Here is a 21,073-nt window from a genome sequence, read left to right as displayed (position 1 = left end):
ACATTTGTATCCCACATTTTCTCACCTATTTGCAGGCTCAATGTGGCTTACATAGTACCGGAGAGGCCTTTGCATACTCCGGTGTGAACAAATTGAAGTAATGTTGTGGTAAGAAAGAGTTCATTGTTCAAACGGAAGAGTTGTGTTATGTCCGTTTCGTACTTAGGTATGTTGTGTTGCAGGAGATCAGATATTTATGTTGGATTGGTCGAGTATGCTTTCTCAGACAGGTTAGTTTTTAGTTTTTTCCCGGAAATGTAGGTGGTCGAGCGTGGCTTTCAAGGCTTTTGGTAATGCGTTCCACAATTGTGTGCTTATGTAGGAGAAATTGGAAGCGTAGGTTGATTTGTATTTAAGTCCTTTGCAGCTTGGGTAGTGCAGATTTCGATACGTTCGTGTAGTTTCGGATGTATTTCTGGTTGGGAGGTCGATCAGGTTTGTCATGTATCCCGGGGCTTCACCGTAGATAATTTTGTGGACCAGGGTGCAGATTTTGAAAGCAATACGTTCTTTGATTGGGAGCCGGTGTAGTTTTTCCGCGTAAGGGATTTGCGCTTTCAAATCGCGTTTTTCCAAAGATAAGCCTAGCTGCCGTGTTTTGAGCAGTCTGAAGTTTCTTTAACGTTTGTTCTTTGCATCCCGCGTAGATCCCGTTGCAGTAGTCTAAAAGTGGCTTAGCCTGAAAATGTTGAATCCTGGATAGGCGGGGATAACGAATGTGAGGAAATTTGCCACACCGCACATGAGCTTAAGTGATGCCGAAATTATCAAGTTGGTAAATTCATGTCAACGTCTGGACAGTACTTCAGATGAAGATGAAGCACTTACCTGAAGAAATGGATGATTTTCTTTCAACTTTGTCTGAGGCAGTACGGGGTCCTTTTTCAAAGCTGTGGCAAAAGGGGGCCTGCACTGGCAGTGGTGCATGTTTTTGATGTGTGCCAAGGCCCTCTTTTACTGCAGCGGGTAAAAGGCAGGTCTTTGTTGGGTTTTTTTTTTTTTCAAGTAATGGCTATGCGGCAAGTGAAACACTTGCTACCAGTGGCGTAGCTATGGGGACATGGGTCCCTGTAGATTTGGCCCTGGCCCCCCCTGCTGATGACCCACCGCTGACGTCGGGTACCTTTGCTAGCGGGGGACCCCAACCCCCACCAGCCGAGGTCCTCTTCTCTGGCGCGGCCGCGTTGCAGGACGTCAGACTCACAGAAACAGAACGAAGCCTTGCAGATCAGCCAGCAACGTGGCCGCGCTGGAGAAGAGGACTTCGATACCCGACGGTGGCGGCGGGGAAGGGTTGGTGGCGGTGGGAAGGGGGGGGTCGAAAGGGTTGGCGCCGGGGGGGGGGTCAAAGTTGTTAGTGGTGGTGGCGGCGGGGGGGGGTGTCAAAAATGGCAGGGGGAGGTCAGCGGCACCGGGGGGGGGGGCTAAAATTTGCCCCTTCACCTCGGGCTCTGGACCCCCACCTCCCGCCGAAGTCTGGCTACGCCCCTGCTTGCTACGTGGTCATTTTGGAGGAAGCACTTACCGCCACCCACTGAGGTGGCCTTAAGGGCTCCCACGCTAATTCACTACTACTACTACTACTATTTAGCATTTCTATAGCGCTACAAGGCGTATGCAGCACTGCACAAACAGAAGAAAGACAGTCCCTGCTCAAAGAGCTTACAATCTAATAGACAAAAAATAAAGTAATCAAATCAATTAATGTGTACAGGAAGGAGGACAGGAGGGTAGGTGGAGGCGAGTGGTTACGAGTCAAAAGCAATGTAACCACTTGTAATCACTCGCCTCCACCTACCCTCCTCTCCTCCTTCCTGTACACACTAATTAATAATGCAGGGTATATTTTTGTAGCACCGGATATGATGGCACAGTAGGGATGGGAGAAGTACCGCCGGGTACTTCCCTTTCAGCAAGCTGTAAGCCCACGTTGGGCTTACTGCCACTTTGTTAAAGGACCCCCTCTACATGTGCTAGAAATCACTCTAAAATGTATTGAAACTCAGGATTTAAAACCTCAGTTATTTATTTATTTGTTACATTTGTATCCCACCTTTTGCTAGGCTCAATGTGGCTTACGTAGTTCCGGAGAGGTTGTTTCTGAGTCTGGTGTGATCAAATACAAAAAGTGCATAGTACGAATTACAGATTGGGCGGTTTGCTCCATGTGGGTTACGAGGGTGGGATCGTTCAGTGAGGGCGTTATCCATTACTTAGTTAATTGTTCTGTATCGTAGTTCGGTGTTTTACGTTGGTTGAGTGGGGTATATGCCTTTCTGAAAAGGTGAGTTTTTAGGGGTTTTTTTTTCGATAATTTAGGTGGTTACTTATGTTTTTCAAGACTTTTGAAAATGTGTTCCAGAGCTGTGTGCCTATGACGCAGAAACTGGACGCATATATTCATTTATACTTCAGTCCCTTGCATCTTGGCAAGTGAAGGTTTAGATACGTTCGTGCAGATTCTATTGGTAGGTCGATTAGTCCAGTCATGTAGTTCGGCGCAAGACCATGAACTATTTTGTGAACTAACGTGCAAATTTTGAAGGCGATGCGTTCTTTGAATGGTAGCCAGTGCAGTTTTTCGAGAAAGGGTTTCAAAACGAGATTTTCCATATATAAGCCTAGCTGCTGTATTCTGGGCGGTCTGAAGTTTCTTTAAGATTTGCTCTTTACATCCCGCATATATAACATTGCAGTAATTGATATGTTTAGCAGTGTAAGAATGTTTATTCTTATTAAAATTTGCTTTGCTTCTGAAGTATAGTGACATATAATTGATATGTAATATAGGGGCCCTTTTATTAAGGCACACGAAAAAGTGGCCTGCAGTGGTGTAGGTGTGTGTTTTAGACGTTCTAAGGTCCATTTTATGCAGCTGAGAAGCGTTTTACAAGTTGCTAAGTGTTAATCATAGGCCTTGAAGACCCAGTAGCAAATTACGGACTTTTTCATTAAGCTACCAGGAAGCTTACAGGTTACTTCCTGTTCTGGGGCAGATGGAGCATGGAACGAGCTAAGCCGACAGGCGTGCAGCACCCCCCCAGCAGGTAAAAATGCACCCGGGGGGGGGGGGTGTCCTTTCGCTGGGGGGAGGTATCCTTTCGCCAGGGGGGGGGGGAGGGCGCATCGGCGATCCGCCCCGGGTGTCAGCCACCCTAGGAACGCCACTGAACCTCTGTCTTCGAGGGCCGCAACCCAGTCAGGTTTTTAGGATTTCCCCAATGAATATGCACGAGATCTATTTGCATAAAATGGGGGCAGTGCATTCAGATAGATCTCATGCATATTCATTGGGGGAAATCCTGAAAACCCGACTGGATTACAGCTCTCGAGAACCGGGGTTGCCCACCCTTGTGGTAGCTGGTTCGCATCATAGAATGCCAGTGGTTGGGTGTAGAGTAGGGGTTCTCCACCCAGTCCTTGAGGCACGCCAAGCCAGTTAGGTTTTCAAGCTATCCACAATGAATATGCACTGCCTCCATTATATGTAAATCTGTCTCCTGCATGTTCACTGTGGCTATCCAGAAAACCTGACTGGCTGGGTGTATCCCAAGGCCTGGGTTTTGAATCCCTGGTGTAGAGGAAACGCTTATGTAAGGAGATGCTTCAGGTACCTTATTTAGCAGGATCCAGTGGTATAGCCGATGTTACCTAGTACAGAATTTCTGTGTGTGTTTAGAATTGGGTGGCACTGTGGGAATTGGGGACACCTAAAAACTGACTTGCTTTGTGCAGGTTTTTTGGTAGTATTGAGTGTGAATGGGAGATCACGTTAGGAGTTACGGACCAAGAAAGGGATCTGGATGTCGTCGTCGATAACACGCTGAAACCTTCTGCTCAGTGTGCTGCTGCGGCTAGGAAAGCGCATAGAATGTTGGGTATTATTAGGAAAGGTATGGAAAACAGGTGTGAGGATGTTATAATGCCGTTGTATCGCTCCATGGTGCGACCGCACCTTGAGTATTGTGTTCAATTCTGGTCGCCGCATCTCAAGAAAGATATAGTAGAATTGGAAAAGGTGCAGCGAAGGGCGACTAAATGATAGCGGGGATGGGACCACTTCCCTATGAAGAAAGACTAAGGAGGCTAGGGCTATTCAGCTTGGAGAAGAGACGGCTGAGGGGAGACATGATAGAGGTATATAAAATAATGAGTGGAGTGGAACAGGTGGATGTGAAGCGTCTGTTCACGCTTTCCAAAAATACTAGGACTAGGGGGCATGCGATTAAACTACAGTGTAGTAAATTTAAAACAAATCGGAGAAAATTTTTCTTCACCCAACGTGTAATTAAACTCTGGAATTCATTGCCGGAAAATGTGGTGAAGGCGGTTAGCTTAGCAGAGTTTAAAAAGGGGTTGGACGGTTTCCTAAAGGACAAGTCCATAAACCGCTACTAAACGGACTTGGAAAAAATCCACAATTCCAGGAATAACATGTATAGAATGTTTGTACGTTTGGGAAGCTTGCCAGGTGCCCTTGGCCTGGATTGGCCGCTGTCGTGGACAAGATGCTGGGCTCGATGGACCCTTGGTCTTTTCTCAGTATGGCATTACTTATGTACTTATGTACTTATCAGAGTGTGACTTTTTAAGGACATATAGAAAGATCCACTAGAGACCCTAAAATAACAAGTACCTTGTTTATTTTCATTGTATCTCCTATGCACGTGTATAGCTTTGTCCTGTGCATGTGGGAAACAAAGTACAGGCTCTAAACAATCCGTCATGCATGCAAAAAAGAATCCGATACATGTCTTGAGTTTTTTTTTACAATATGGCAATGAAAAGTGTGAGTCTAAAACTTATGCTGATGACTGCAGAATGCAAAACATCGCAGGGACCCTGCTAATCACAACTTTTGGAGAGAGAAGTGTGTCAAACGGAGAGGAGGGGGTTATGGCATACTCCTCATTTAACAAGAGAGAGGACAGCAGTGGTTAGGTTCATCCATTCAACTTTCACTTACACAGCTCTGTTAGTGCCCCTCAGACCCACCCACTGTTCCAGCAGGGAGGAGGAGAGCTGGGTCACATGACACAGTTAAAAAGCAACTAACTCAGCAAGTGGACTAAGTGGGGGGGGGGGGAAGGCTTTGGGGCTGAGGGGATGCTGTGCTGTTTGTAATCAGAACGAAAATCACCAGAGTTTACAATTATTTAATTTGGGGAAATGGATAGGGGACTTTGAGATCTTTTTGGTGGATGGTAGAGGATATGGGTATTAAGAAGGTTGTGGCTATACTGTCATTTGCACTGCGTTCTACACACAAACTCCTTCAGATGCATCAGAACTGGTTCACTGTAGCCCAGAAATGTGCCTTCAGGCCCAGTGTCTCTTCTGTGTTACTGCAAGCTCCCAACCCTCCTCTAGCAAGGATTATCATGCATTTTCTCACATTTAATGTCATCTTTACATAACGAGTGTGCTCTGTAATCCAGTAGTCTGTCCTTGTAGCTGTGAAATTCAAAACAATTTCTGCTAATTGTTGTCAACTTGTAAATTAATTTGGCGGCTCTCCGGAGGCTTGAAAGAAAGTGCAATGAGATGGGCTAAGTAGGGCAAGTCACAATTGCTTACTGTCAACCAGACTAAAGAGGGACTGCAGTGATTCATGTCCTCTGTACACTTGATGCTCCAGGGCAGAGACAAAGCTCAGAATTTGTTCTTTGAAAATGTCTCTTTAGCAAGAAGACACAAGATCCACATCAATGTTTTTCCACATGGGGAAGTGCCAAGCAAAACTTCAAATCACATGGGATGAAACAATATCCAATACCATCCCCTATCCCCTCTCCGAAACCCTGCAGGACATGACGATCTTTGGAGCAGGCACCGAGAGGGAGGGGTGTGGGGGGGAGGGCAAAATTCCCCAGGCCCGGGCCTCCAAGGGGGGCCCGGCACCGGGGTCTCTCTCTTTCTCCTGCTCCTGACGGGACTCGGGTGATCGCATCCCGACAGGAGCAGGAGAGGGAAACCTCCGATGCCAGGGCTGGAGGTTGGAGGCTGGGGAGGAGCAGACACAGCAGAACTTCGGGCCAGGACCTCTGGTTTAGTTGGCGGGGGTCCCCCCCCCAGGCCCCGCCAACAGAAGAGGTCTTCCTCCAGTGCTGCTCTTCACTCTGCTGCATTGCGAGCTAAGCGGCTGCTTTTCCCCTCAGGCCATGTACGCTCGGTTTTGAAACGAGCGTGCGCGACGTGAGAGAAAAAGCAGCCGCAGGGGCAGGCCATGTGGCAGAGTGAAGAGTAGTGCTGAAGGAAGACCTCTTCTGTTGGAGGGGCCTCGGGATCCCCGCCAACCAAGGCATTTGCAGTTGTGGCGGGGGGGGGGGGGGGGGTGGCAATCCTAGGAAGGCAGCAGCGGCGATCCTGGGGCGGGGCGGCAGCTTAGAATGTACAGTGCTGTGATCAGCTTCTCGGGTCTATTCTCTCCTTAGTGCTACATTGCACAATGTATAGGAATGAGAAGCTGCAGTGGTGGGGGAGGGGAAGGGGTTAATGGTGGCATAGCTGGCAAGGTTACTGTGTTGTTTTTATTATCACTTGCAAATTGTTTGCTCAGAGTTGGTGGATTCAGCACCTGCTATAGTAGATATTTTTGTTATTACAGAAATTAAGTGGTGCACGTCATGTGGAGTGGAGTGGAGTGGAGGACTGGCCTAGCGGTTAGAGCACCAGTCTTGTAATCCAGAGGTGGCTGGTTCAAATCTACTACTACTACTTATCAGTTCTATAGCACTACAAGGCATATGCATATGCAGCGCTGTACACCATACACAAAAAGATAGTCCCTGCTCAAAGAGCCCACTGCTGCTCCTTGTGATCTTGGGCAAGTCACTTAACCCTCCATTGCCTCAGGTACAAACTTAGATTGTGAGCCCTCCTGGGACAGAGAAATATCCATTGTACTTGAATGTAACTCACCTTGAGCTACTACTGAAAAAGGTGTGAACAAAATCGAAATAAATAAATAAAGATTCTAGAATTTTAAAGAATAAAAAGATTCCATGCAGAATTTCAAAGTGTAGCAACATTCCATGTAGAACCCCAAAGAGTAACAAGATTCTTCAGGGTGGAGGAGTGGCCTAGTGGTTAGAGCACCGGTCTTGCAATCCAGAGGTGGCTGGTTCAAATCCCACTGCTGCTCCTTGTGATCTTGGGTGAGTCACTTAACCCTCCATTGCCTCAGGTACAAACTTAGGTTGTGAGCCCTCCTGGGACAGAGAAATATCCAGCGTACCTGAATGTAACTCACCTTGAGCTACTACTGAAAAAGGTGTGAACAAAATCGAAATAAATAAATAAAGATTCTAGAATTTTAAAGAATAAAAAGATTCCATGCAGAATTTCAAAGTGTAGCAACATTCCATGTAGAACCCCAAAGAGTAACAAGATTCTTCAGGGTGGAGGAGTGGCCTAGTGGTTAGAGCACCGGTCTTGCAATCCAGAGGTGGCTGGTTCAAATCCCACTGCTGCTCCTTGTGATCTTGGGTGAGTCACTTAACCCTCCATTGCCTCAGGTACAAACTTAGGTTGTGAGCCCTCCTGGGACAGAGAAATATCCAGCGTACCTGAATGTAACTCACCTTGAGCTACTACTGAAAAAGGTGTGAACAAAATCGAAATAAATAAATAAAGATTCTAGAATTTTAAAGAATAAAAAGATTCCATGCAGAATTTCAAAGTGTAGCAACATTCCATGTAGAACCCCAAAGAGTAACAAGATTCTTCAGGGTGGAGGAGTGGCCTAGTGGTTAGAGCACCGGTCTTGCAATCCAGAGGTGGCTGGTTCAAATCCCACTGCTGCTCCTTGTGATCTTGGGCAAGTCACTTAACCCTCCATTGCCTCAGGTACAAACTTAGATTGTGAGCCCTCCTGGGACAGAGAAATATCCAGAGTACCTGAATGTAACTCACCCTGAGCTACTACTGAAAAAGGTGTGAGCAAAATCGAAATAAATAATAATCCAGATGCTGCCATCATAGAATATATGCTGTGGAAGTAAATGCACCTTTCATGAAACCCAAAGCATTGGATTTTCTACATTACAGGATTTATAGTGGAGCAGAGCAGGTATTGTTCTAATTATAGGACTGTGTTACCCACCTGAGGCGTAGCTTTCTCAGAATACAAAGCACCATTCTTAGAGGAAAACTGAATCAGAATTACTGTGTGGTGAATGGCAGCCACTGAACCCTGGAAAGTGCATTGAACAACAGAGAATCTAAAAGGAGAAATAAAAAAAAAAAGGAAAAATATACACCTGACGTGTATCAGGATTCTCAAATAATCAATGTACAGAGAGCCTAACATGAGGTAGAATTATACCCCTGTGATACATTTAGATGCTAAAAATGCTATGAGGTGAGAAGCCTCAAAAAGACATATTTGACTGATTGGTGCCGAACTACACGTTTACAGGGATATTGTAAAAAGAAAGAAGCCCCAGTCTGAAGCACCCCTGGTTTTAACAACAAAAATTGCTGACGCCTCTTCTGAGTATCTCTAGAAACATCAGGGAAGATTTGAATTCTAAGTTCCAAAAAGATCTCTTTATTTTTAAAGTACATTCTCATTAACCAATTTTTATCAAGTGCCAACATCACGGTACCCATCAGAGTTGACGCTGTCGCCAAAGCAGTGTCTGAAGATTCCAAAACCACTGAAACATCCAATTGTGGAGCATTCTGTAGGTTAGCCAGAGATTTAAAAGGTAAATAGTATACGTGAAAAAGGTGGAGTATTTTCCTCAGCCAATATTTCTTTTATACCGCTGCTACTACTACTACTAACCATTTCCATAGCGCTACTAGACGTACGCAGCGCTGTACACTTGAACATGAAGAGACAGTCCCTGCTCGACAGAGCTTACAATCTAATTAGGACAGACAAACAGGACAAATAAGGGATAAGGACAAAGAGTAGCAAGATTCTGGAATCTCAAAGAGTAGCAACATTCTGTGTGGAATCCCAAAGAGTAGCAAGATTCTGGAATTCCAAAGAGTAGCAAGGTTCTGTGTAGAATCCCAAAGAGTAGCAAGATTCTGGAATTTCAAAGACTACTACTACTTACCATTTCTATAGCGCTACTAGACGTACGCAGTGCTGTACACTGGACATAGAGAGACAGTCCCTGCTCGAAAGAGCTTAGAATCTAATTAGGACAGACAGTCAGGACAAATAAGGGAAAAGGGAATTACTAAGGTGGGAATGATAAAACATGGGTACTGACCAAGTGAGTAAGGATTAGAAGTTAAAAGCAGCTTCACAAAGGTGGGCTTTTAGCCCAGATTTGAAGACAACCAGAGATGGAGCATATCTCAAGGAGTAACAGCGAACACTAGAAATCTTGACATCTATACATAGAGTTCTTACAGTTGGGAGAGCAAATGACTGGAGCTCTTTTAGCAGATATGCAAGAATGCGATCATGCGTCTCTGCCTGTAACCTGCCAAGGGCAAATGTAGAGGGTGATTTGAGTGTACATATTACATTGCAGGTACTTTCTCTGTCCCTAATGGGTTCACAATTAGAGAATGACACGGGGACAAAGTTTGTCCACATCCCCACCCAGTCCTCATAAACTCAAACTCCACTGCACTAGTTCGTTCATTTTTGATAAAAGACAATCACTCGCTTTTTGTATGAATGAGATTTTATAGTGCTTTGGGGACGGGGTGGGGATAGAGTTTGGGTCTGTAGGGATGGCGATGAGGACAAACTTTGTCCCAATGTTATTCTCTTCTCATAACTTAAGATGTTTTTTTTTGTACTTGGGGCAATGTAAGGTTAAGTGACTTGCCCATGGTCACAAGGAGCTGCAGTGGGAATTTATCCCACTTCCCTAGGATCTCAGCTTACTTCACTAACCATTAGGTTTCTACTCCACCGTGACCCAGGTTATTATTATTATTATTTATTGCATTTGTATCCCACATTTTCCCACCTCTTTGCAGGCTCAATGCGGCTTACAATATATCATGAATAGTGGAAATAAGAAGAGAAAAGACATTTGGTATTACAGAAGGATTTTGGGTTACATGGAGGCATATTTTCAAAGCACTTAGCCTTCCAAAGTTACATAGGTTTCTATGGAACTTTGGAAGGCTAAGTGCTTTGAAAATATGCCTCATACAGGCTTATTTTCAAAGCACTTTGGGAGGCTAAGTTCCATAGGTTTCTATGGAACTTTGGGAGGCTAAGTGCTTTGAAAATATGCCTCAACGTAACATAGTAGATGACGGCAGAAAAAGACCTGCACGGTCCATCCAGTCTGCCCAACAAGATAACTCATATTTGCTACTTTTTGTGTATACCCTACTTTGATTTGTACCTGTGCTCTTCAGGGCACAGACCGTATAAGTCTGCCCAGCACTATCCCCGCCTCCCAACCACCAGCCCCGCCTCCCAACCACCGGCTCTGGCCCAGACCGTATAAGTCTGCCCAGCACTATCCTCACCTCCCAACCACCAGCCCTGTCTCCCAACCAGCGGCTCTGGCACAGACCGTATAAGTCTGCCCAGCACTATCCCCACCTCCCACCACCGGCTCTGGCACAGAACGTATAAGTCTGACCAGCGCTATCCCCACCTCCCAACCACCAGCCCATGACAATGAAAGAAACATGATTGTGATATAACAGAAAAACATTATAAGACAGTTCAGGAAACGTGGGGAATTCACATGTGTTGATCTTTGTGATATGTCTTGTTAAAGAGATGGGTCTTCAGTATTTGCGGAAGTTGGTTAGTTCATAGATCGTTTTTAGGTTGCGCGGCAGTGCGTTCCAAGTTGTGTGCTCATATAGGAAAAGGTTGATGCGTGCGTTAATTTGTATTTTAGACCTTTACAGTTGGGGAAATGAAGATTAAGGAATGTGCGAGATGATTTTTTAGCATTCCTGGGTGGTAAGTCTATCAGGTCTGACGTAGGCTGGGGCATCGCCATGGATGATTTTGTGAACTAGGGTACATATTTTGAACGTGATGCGTTCTTTGAGTGGGAGCCAGTGTAGCTTCTCACGTAGGGGTTTTGCACTTTCATATTTTGATTTTCCGAATATTGTTTTGTTACATTTGTACCCCGCGCTTTCCCACTCATGGCAGGCTCAATGCGGCTTACATGGGGCAATGGAGGGTTTAGTGACTTGCCCAGAGTCACAAGGAGCTGCCTGTGCCTGAAGTGGGAATCAAACTCAGTTCCTCAGGACCAGAGTCCACCACCCTAACCACTAGGCCACTCCTCCAATATGAGTCTGGCTGCAGTATTCTGGGCTGTCTGGAGTTTTTTGAGTATTTGCTCTTTGCATCCAGCGTAGAGTGAGTTGCAATAGTCTAAATGACTGAGTTCCAATGATTGTACCAGATTGCGGAAGACGGTCCTTGGGAAGAATGGTCTTACTCTTTTTAATTTCCACATTGAGTGGAACATCTTTTTGGTTGTGTTTTTCACGTGACTCTCAAGTGTTAGGTGCCGATCTGTGGTAACTCCAAGAATTTTTAGGGTGTCCGAAATTGGTAGATTTAATTTTGGTGTGTTGATGGTGGTAAATTTGTTTGTGTTGTGTTGAGAGGTAAGTATTAGGCATTGGGTTTTTTCTGCATTACGTTTCAGCTGAAATGCATCATAAGTACATAAGTACATAAGTAATGCCATACTGGGAAAAGACCAAGGGTCCATCGAGCCCAGCATCCTGTCCACGACAGCGGCCAATCCAGGCCAAGGGCACCTGGCAAGCTTCCCAAACGTACAAACATTCTATACATGTTATTCCTGGAATTTTGGATTTTTCCAAGTCCGTTTAGTAGCGGTTTATGGACTTGTCCTTTAGGAAACCGTCCAACCCCTTTTTAAACTCTGCTAAGCTAACCGCCTTCACCACTTCCTCCGGCAACGAATTCCAGAGTTTAATTACACGTTGGGTGAAGAAAAATTTTCTCCGATTTGTTTTAAATTTACTACACTGTAGTTTCATCGCATGCCTCCTAGTCCTAGTATTTTTGGAAAGCGTGAACAGAAGCTTCACATCCACCTGTTCCACTCCACTCATTATTTTATATACCTCTATCATGTCTCCCCTCAGCCGTCTCTTCTCCAAGCTGTATAGCCCTAGCCTCCTTAATCTTTCTTCATAGGGAAGTCGTCCCATCCCCGCTATCATTTTAGTCGCCCTTCGCTGCACCTTTTCCAATTCTACTATATCTTTCTTGAGATGCGGCGACCAGAATTGAACACAATACTCAAGGTGCGGTCGCACCATGGAGCGATACAACGGCATTATAACATCCTCACACCTGTTTTCCATACCTTTCCTAATAATACCCAACATTCTATTCGCTTTCTTAGCCGCAGCAGCACACTGAGCAGAAGGTTTCAGTGTGTTATCGACGACGACACCCAGATCCCTTTCTTGGTCCGTAACTCCTAATGTGGAACCTTGCATGACGTAGCTATAATTCGGGTTCTTTTTTCCCACATGCATCACCTTGCACTTGCTCACATTAAACATCATCTGCCATTTAGCCGCCCAGTCTCCCAGTCTCGTAAGGTCCTCTTGTAATTTTTCACAATCCTGTCGTGATTTAACGACTTTGAATAACTTTGTGTCATCAGCAAATTTAATTACCTCGCTAGTTACTCCTATCTCTAAATCATTTATAAATATATTAAAAAGCAGTGGTCCCCTGAGGAACCCCACTAACTACCCTTCTCCATTGTGAATACTGCCCATTTAACCCCACTCTCTGTTTCCTATCCTCCAACCAGTTTTTAATCCACAATAGGACATTTCCTCCTATCCCATGACCCTCCAATTTCCTCTGTAGCCTTTCATGAGGTATCTTGTCAAACGCCTTTTGAAAATCCAGATACACAATATCAACCGACTCCCCTTTGTCCACATGTATGTAGACTTTGGTTGATGTCATTGGAAATTTCGTTTTGATCTTGTTTAAATGGGATGTAGGTTTGGTTCTATGGGCCGTTTCTGCTGGGCAGCATTATTTGCTTGGGCCCTCTGTAGGAACATTTCCTGCTGTCAGCTGTAGAGCCTGTGGGTAGAGGACTCAGCTCTCAGGACATCCCATTCATCACAAGCCATCACGTCCAGCAGAGTGTCGTCCCCCCCCCCCCAGATATGGCAACAAACACTGCTGAAAGGCTAGCAGCTGGGCGATACTCTCATCAGTGAGGAGGTGATGAACAGGCACATTGTCCTCTTTTTCTGGTCTCCTGGACTAAGTGGGCACAACCCAAAACAACAACAACAATAAAGAAATAATACTACTACTACTACTTAACATTTCTAAAGCGCTACTAGGGTTACGCAGCGCTGTACAATTTAACATAAAAGGACAGTCCCTGCTCAAAGAGCTTACAATCTAATAGATAAGAGTGAGACAAATATAGGACAATCAAGCCATTGTGACATCACTGATGAGGTTGGCTCTTAGGCATTGGTGGAATGAGGCATTATGACATCACAATCTCAGCTCTGGTTAAATCACTGCTATATGTAATACTACTACTACTACTTAACATTTCTAGAGCGCTACTAGGGTTACGCAGCGCTGTACAATTTAACAAAGAGGGACGGTCCCTGCTCAAAGAGCTTACAATCTAAGAGACAAGTGAACGGTCAGTCCGATAGGGGCGGTCAATTTGGGGCAGTCTGGATTTACTGAAAGGTAAGAGTTAGGTGCCGAACGCAGCATTGAAGAGGTGGGCTTTAAGCAAAGACTTGAAGACGGGCAGGGAGGGGGCTTGGCGTAAGGGTCCAGGAAGGTTGTTCCAAGCTTAGGGTGAGGCGAGGCAGAATGAGCGGAGCCTGGAGTTGGCGGTGGTGGAGAAGGGTACTGAGAGGGGGGATTTATCCTGTGAACGGAGGTTACGGGCGGGAACATAAGGGGAGATGAGGGTAGAGAGGTAGTGAGGGGCAGCAGACTGAGTGCATTTGTAGGTAAGAAGGAGAAGCCTGAATTGAATGCGGTATCCGATCGGAAGCCAGTGAAGTGACTTGAGGAGAGGGGTGATATGAGTATATCGGTTCTGGCGGAATATGAGACGTGCAGCAGAGTTCTGAACAGATTGAAGGGGGGGATAGATGGCTAAGTGGGAGGCCGGTGAGGAGTAAGTTGCAGTAGTCAAGGCGAGAGGTAATGAGAGCGTGGACGAGAGTTCGGGTGGTGTGCTCAGTGAGGAAAGGGCGAATTTTGCTGATGTTAAAGAGGAAGAAGCGGCAGGTCTTGGCTATCTGCTGGATATGCGCAGAGAAGGAGAGGGAGGAGTCAAAATAATAATTAAACAACATAATACAATTTTATTAATAAAACCAATTCATTACAGCAAGGATATCCATTTAAAATATGTGCAGCTTATTCCTGTATCAGGGATTTGAAATCTGACACAAAATTTAAAATAAGTATAAACAACTTCATTATACCATAGATTACAAAAAAAAAATAATGAATTGCTTTATACAAAGTCATTAAAATATATACCTTTAATGAATGCCAGTGTGAAAATAGCTGAAACGTTTCTCTTCAACTAAATAGGATGTAAAAATAATACTATGCTTAGTGTGGGAGAACCGACCGGAGCACTGAAAATCAAAACCATGTGGCACTCGGCTTCTTGAAATGCTTCCCATGATGGCAGTTAGGGGGTGCGTCATTATGCTCAGCATTCCATTCCGTAAAGGAAAGACAAAACTGCAGCCATTCACGAAAATGCAACATCCTGCCTTTGTAATACTACTACTATTTAATACACTAGTATGACAGCACATCGAAATATCTTATCCTACTTCGGAATGTACTAAACAATCTTATATAATCCAAGCTTAGTATTTATTAATACTTTTGTCATTCTTTTCTCTTTTAGGAACTTATTAAATTTCCCAAAAAATTAAGAGTTGAAATAATAAAGTTCTCCTTTGCGTAAAAAATGGTTACAATGTGGACTATCTGTTTCTGAGATATACTTCAACAGGTAAAAGTTCAGACCCATTCCTATACCAGGGGAGGGAGGAAAGGCTACAGTGTCTCTGTTCTCACTTTTGATGGGGTGATGAATGAGTTTAATGTCTCTCATGACTGGTTTACTCCCCTTTTAAAAAGCTTCAAAGAGACTTGACTAACACACATGCAAACACTTACTGAACAAGAGGAGTGATGAGGGTGGGGCTTGCAACAGCTGGTCAAAAGCCATAGCCCCCCCTCCATGATCAAATCCCCCCCCCCCCCCCGTGCTGTTCCGAAGTGCTAGAAAATTAGCGCTGGAACAGCGCGGGAGATTAAAGCCCTCATGATCAAAATTAATAGCATGAAAATTCATGTATGCTATTAATTTTGGTCATGGGGGTAATTCTGTGGGAGGATTATGCCTGGGCATGCCCCCCAAAGGCACAATCCTCCTGCAGAAGTTGTTTGATAGGTTCGAGCTGTCAAAAAAAAAAAACCCCAACCGTCTCCCCCCAGCACGCAAGGGACTGAAGATCCAGTGGACCTCCAGCCACCCTAACCTCCTCCCCCCCAGACAGGCCCAGTAGCCTTCTCCTTTCCCCTACCCCCACCCCCCCCCAACATGGGGGTGCAGGGGGGCTGAGGTTCAGTGGACCTCTGGCCCCCCCTAATTCCCCTGACACAAAAAATAACTCCCTGGTGGCCCATTGCATAACATACATCCATCCTGATGGTTCTAGTTGCCCCTTCATCTCCCCCACCCCCGGACCTCGTAGTGACAAAGCAGCACTCCCTCCTCCTTCCAGCACCGCCTCCAAAATGGCAGCACCCTGCCTTGACCAGTGCATCCTGGGATGTACTGGGCGGGGCTTCCCTATGTTAGGCGCAGGTGCTGTAGTCCCCTCTGGTGCTAGTGGCCCCTAGCGCCCGCATTTACCTTTGATCATCGGGGCCATAGTGCTCCTAGACATAGGAGTCAACTTTTTTAAATAATTGGGGGTGCTGAACCCATCCCAAATTATCCCTCCTTGGATGAAGTGAAGGCATTTGCTGAATAATGGGGGTGTTCAAGTACCCACAGCGCTGGCACCACTGTGCCTTCTAAGCTGAGTGGGGGCCCTCCAACTGCATTGCTACCAGTAGGGGGCAGTGCTTCAATATTGTGTTTTCTGTCTTTAAGGACAGACAGGTTCCCTGGAGTCCTGCAGAGCCTGTATGTCCTTCACTACTGAAAATGTGATAGTGAAACAGCACCACCCAGTGGCAGAAATGTAGATGGAGGACTCCCGCTCAGCTTAGCGGGAACAGTGACTGACACCTATGCTACCAGAAACTCTTCAGCCTTGCAGAGCTCTGCTGCACTTTTACCCCTAATATCCTGCGCTATCCGTCTGATTAAGGGGCCCTTTGATGAAGGCATGGTAAGGCTACTGTGTGGGTAATGAACCCCAAAACAGCACTACCGCTGGACCCGCCCAGGTGGCCAGATGGTTGTTCTGATTTTTGGCGTGCACCGTTTCCCACCATAGAAAATAATTTGGCTTGCGCTTCCCGATTACAGCCGGGTTAGCGCGTGTCCTTTACCACCTACTAAATTGGAGGCGGTAAGGGCTGACACGGTAAGTGGCCATGCATTAATTTGGAACTTAGTGCCTGGCCATTATTGCCGTAAATGGAAAAATCAGCTTTTTTGCAGCTGTGCTAAGCAGGGGCATAGCCAGACTTCGGTGGGAGGGGGGTCCAGAGCCCGAGGTGAGGGGGCACATTTTAGCCCCCCCCCCACCATTGCCCTCTTGACCCCCCCCCCTCCCACCGCCAACCTGCTGTTGCCTACCTTTGCTGGCAGGGGACCCCAACCCCCGCCAGCCGAGGCCCTCTTCTTCTCGCAAAAGGCTTCCTTCTCTTTCCGAGGACGTCAGAAACAGAAGGAAGCCTTTTGCGAGAAGAAGAGGGCCTCGGCTGGTGGGGGTTGGAGTCCCCCGCCAGCAAAGGCAGGCGACTGCGGGTTGGCGGTGGGAGGGGGGTCGGGCAGGTCATCGGCAGGGGGGTCCAGGGCCAAATCTACGGGGACCCAGGCCCCACATAGCTACGCCACTGGTGCTAAGAGGTGGCTGGAACGCCCGGGAAAACTACAGCTACCGCTGGCCACCTTTCAGCGTGGCTTCGTAAAAGGACCCCTAAGGAAAGAGCCAGTGCCTTGTCCTTTCTCAAAGCTCATCTCTTTAGCGTGGAAGGTTTGTGTTTATGAAGGGTGGATCAGGTTGCTACCAACGGCTAAAAAGGACAAGCGGATGATGGGAGCAGGAGAAATGTGAACTTTTAAAACCAAGGGTTCCCAAACCTGGTCCCGGAGGCACCCCAGTCAGTCAGGTTTTCAGGATATTCACAATGAATATTCATGAGGAAGATTTGCATGCAGTGGAGGCAGTGCATGCAGATCTCTCTCCTGAATATTCATTGTGGATATCCTGAAAACCTGACTGACTGGGGTGCCTCCGGGAACCACTGTTTTAAACAATTGGTTTGGTTTTGGAAGAGTTTAATTTCATATAGGCACCATGACATGGATCATAAAGGCTTCTTGTGCTTGTAAATTCTGTTATTTTATTGTTCATAAACCACCTGTTTTGCTCCTTCCTTGATTGCCATGTTTCAGAAATTTGGGTCTTTATACAATGATACAATTCCTGTTCTGTTCTTTTCCCTCTGCAGGGTTGATGCTTTGAATGAAAGCTATATAAAGATCACTGGAAACGAACGACTCCAAGCGTCCTGAGGATTTTCAGACACCAAAAGGCTCCAGACTGTCGGAAGAAAACATACAAAACCTCAAGGGCCATTCGATATTTGCTAAGCAAATCTTGAACACAGCAAAACCATGCCAATTCTAAAGCAGCTGGTGACAAATTCGGCAAGTGCCAAACGCCGCTCAAGGGCAGACCTGACAGCAGCGATGATCAGTGCCCCCCTAGGGGACTTCCGCCACACTATGCACATAGGGAGGTCAGGAGATGCCTTCGGGGACACATCCTTCCTCACCACCAAGCCAGAGGAAGCGGAGCCTGAAGAGCTGGGTTCCAAGCCCGGCTTGCTGTCCCGAACATTTCGCAGCAGCAAGCGGTCTCAGTCAGTCACTCGCAGTGATAAGAGAGACATGCTGGGGTCCCTGAGGGACTCGGCTCTTTTTGTGAAGAATGCAGTTTCTCTTCCACAGCTCACTGAGAAAGAGGCGGAGAAAGGTTCCCGCAAGTTGCCTAAAAGCTTGTCCTCAAGTCCGGTCAAGAAAACTGGTGATGAGAAGTTGGAGGAAAAGCACATGAACGGTGCATCAGCCCATGGGGCAACACCCAGTCTGGACCCAATCGTGACTGAGCAGGACTTCGGGGAACTGACAGAGTTGCCTTACACTGTCCCTAAGAACAGCTATGGTATGAAGCATGCCGAATCCATCATGTCATTTCACGTTGACTTGGGACCTTCCATGCTTGGAGACATTTTGAGCATCATGGACAAAACCCAGTGGGACCAAGATGAGATGGACCTGGGCTGCCCTGCATATGAAAGAGGCTTTGAGAGAGAGCTGTCCAGCAGGACCACAACACCGGCCCATCAGCCGTACACTGATCACAAACCTTCTGTAGCACCGGTAATGGCATTTGGGGAAGAGATGCAAGCAGCTACTTACAGTCCAGGCTCTGGACGCAGCACTGGAAGTCACTTGACCAAGGACAGTAGCTCTGTGTCCAGCTGCACATCTGGGTCTCTGGAGGAAAGGCATGAGGTACGAAGCGTGAGGCACATGCTCAGCAGCACATCTGGATCCAACCAACTGCACGACAAAGACTTCTCCTTCATGGATGAGGAGGATGATGAAATCCGAGTGTAGACCAGATCTAAAAAGGTGAGAAAGTGAACATTATCAGGCTTTGATTTCTCTCCTTAATACTTTGTTTCTTGGACCAGTAAGTGAACGAAGGATGACCTACCGCTTACAATAATGGAAATCAGAATTATCCAACAAGTGTGATATGTGAGCAACAGTCCAGAGCCCTCCTCTCTAAACTACCAGGGATCTTACATCATTTCTTGAGCTCCCTATACTCCTGGGAATGTGGATATACCAAACCTGAGCTCAAGATGAGTTACTTACAGGTACACAAGCTAACGCCCTGCAATCGAAGTTTATAACTGAGACCACAGAGGGGGAAGTGACTTGCCCGAGGTTACAAGGAGTATCAATGGGAAACGTGGGATTTGGACCTGGTTCACAGTAACCACATATAGAAAAGCTCCTTTGGATGTCACAAAACCTTTCGGACATTAGAGCCCACCATAGCCTTTCACCCAGGACTGGTCTGGAAGACACGAGCTGATGGTTTCTGTTGAACAGTTGCTTATGGAGTGTATAACATTTTCATTTTGGCTGTGACTTTGCAGGGATAATGGCTCCCCACAGCGTTTCCAGATGTCAGCGTTGTTAGCTGCTCCAATGAAGCAGTATTTGGTGAAATGACAGATGGGTATAAGCTCTGGGGACCCCAGAGCTGCATATTTTTCCAAGCATTTGGAAGTCTTTACACTTCTATTTTTTAATATTGGACATAACAGTTTGAATTCTGCATACACAGAGGTAATTCATTCTCGTAGGATGCTGATACAGATGGGTAATAGCAGTGAGGTTAAGCATATCCCCTGGATTCTATATAGGGTCACCTAAAGGTGAGCTCGGAGCCCAGATGTGCACATAAATTAATTCATCAGTAGGGTGTTAACAACCAATTATTAATGTTAATTGCCACAAATTTGGCTTTACATGTGCATCTGCCTATTTTATAACGCTGTGTGCCCAAAGTGTCTCATGTGCAACCCAAAAGGGGGTGTGGCTATGGGAGGGGCATGTGCATGTCAGGGGTGTTCCAAACGTTATGTGCCCAACTTGCCTTCCAGGATTTACACCAGGTTTCAGCTGGCGTATGTTCTCCTGCCCAAAGTTGGGTGCAGAAATCTGAAGGGGGCTCTCGCCATGCTCGCGAGAGCCGTTTCTTAAATTTTGAAGAATTTTGGTAGTCGGTTGTTAAAGTATGCCCCCCCTGTGGCTACTTTAAGAGCCAGCTCCCAAAATGTATGCTCGGGCCCCTTCCAGAACTCCCTTTTACTTTGCTAGCAGGGATGCCGAGCCCCACCAGCCAAATAAATACACTGCCATTGCTTCCCTCTGTTTGTTTACGGCTCTAAGCAGCAGGTCAGAACTTTTTGCGTATGCTCTGACCGTGGGTGAGAAGTTCCGGCATTATGCTCAGAGCCAGAAACAAGCTGTGGGGATTAGTGGCAGTCTATTTGGCTGGTGGGGCTTGGTATTCGTGCCAGCAAAGGTATGCCTAGCGTGCCCACATGGGGGGAGGGGGGCAAGAGGCATGCGTTGCCCCCTCCACCCCAGTCCACAACAGTCTCCTTCTCACGGACATTGTTAAAAACTTACCATCACACCACTGGTTACATGTCTCCTAAAAGATGTATCTTGCACAGCTTCTGGCCAATTTTCAAACTGGCCACATTGGGACATAGTCCACAGGTGTTTATACCTGTGGACTTTGCACCAATTTTCAAAGGAAAAGCTCCGCGTGGATTTTCACTTGGACATATCCATACTACTACTATTTAGCATTTTTATAGCGCTACAAGGTGTACGCAGCGCTGCACAAACATATGTACATTTATATCCACTTCTTTGAAAACGATGGGGGTAATTCTGAAAAGGACGCCAAAATGTAGGTACTAGGATGCTGCTTGCTTAGCACAAATTCTGTATCGGCAATTATACATATAATTGCTGTCATAAAACACCAGCGTAAGTCTGCATTTACGTGCCAACATGGAGGTGTTTGCAGTCATTCAATGTCAACAGCTGCTGCAAATGACCTGGGCTGCATTTTGCATAACTGATGCCCGGGTTGGACACGCCCCTGACCTGTCCGTGCCCCTCCCATGGCCACACCCTCTCGCAGTTATGCACTCTAAAGTTCTAAATTAGTTACATGCATAACTGCTGTTGAGTGCTAATTTTCCCATCAATTAACTCCAATTATTGGTGATTATTGGTCGTTAGTACCAGTT

At 46.2% G+C, this 21,073-nt stretch overlaps 1 protein-coding gene across 4 annotated transcripts in view; it reads left to right on the top strand.

The window, feature by feature from the left end:
* The window catches only part of CDC42EP4 (CDC42 effector protein 4), a 52,478-nt gene extending 32,591 nt beyond the window's left edge, over positions 1–19,887 (top strand). For all 4 annotated transcript variants that reach the window (XM_030208535.1, XM_030208536.1, XM_030208534.1 and 1 more), the window contains exon 2: positions 17,672–19,887. In XM_030208535.1, the coding sequence (XP_030064395.1) occupies positions 17,838–18,845 (1,008 nt within the window). In that variant the 5' untranslated portion in view covers positions 17,672–17,837 and the 3' untranslated portion in view covers positions 18,846–19,887. The remainder of the gene's footprint in view (positions 1–17,671) is intronic.
* The last annotated feature ends 1,186 nt before the right edge of the window (positions 19,888–21,073 follow it).

This window comes from Microcaecilia unicolor, chromosome 6 (genome assembly GCF_901765095.1).
Source record: "Microcaecilia unicolor chromosome 6, aMicUni1.1, whole genome shotgun sequence".
NCBI classification, from domain to species: domain Eukaryota; kingdom Metazoa; phylum Chordata; class Amphibia; order Gymnophiona; family Siphonopidae; genus Microcaecilia; species Microcaecilia unicolor.
Note: the sequence above shows the minus strand (reverse complement) of the source record. Positions and strands in the feature narration are given on the sequence as shown.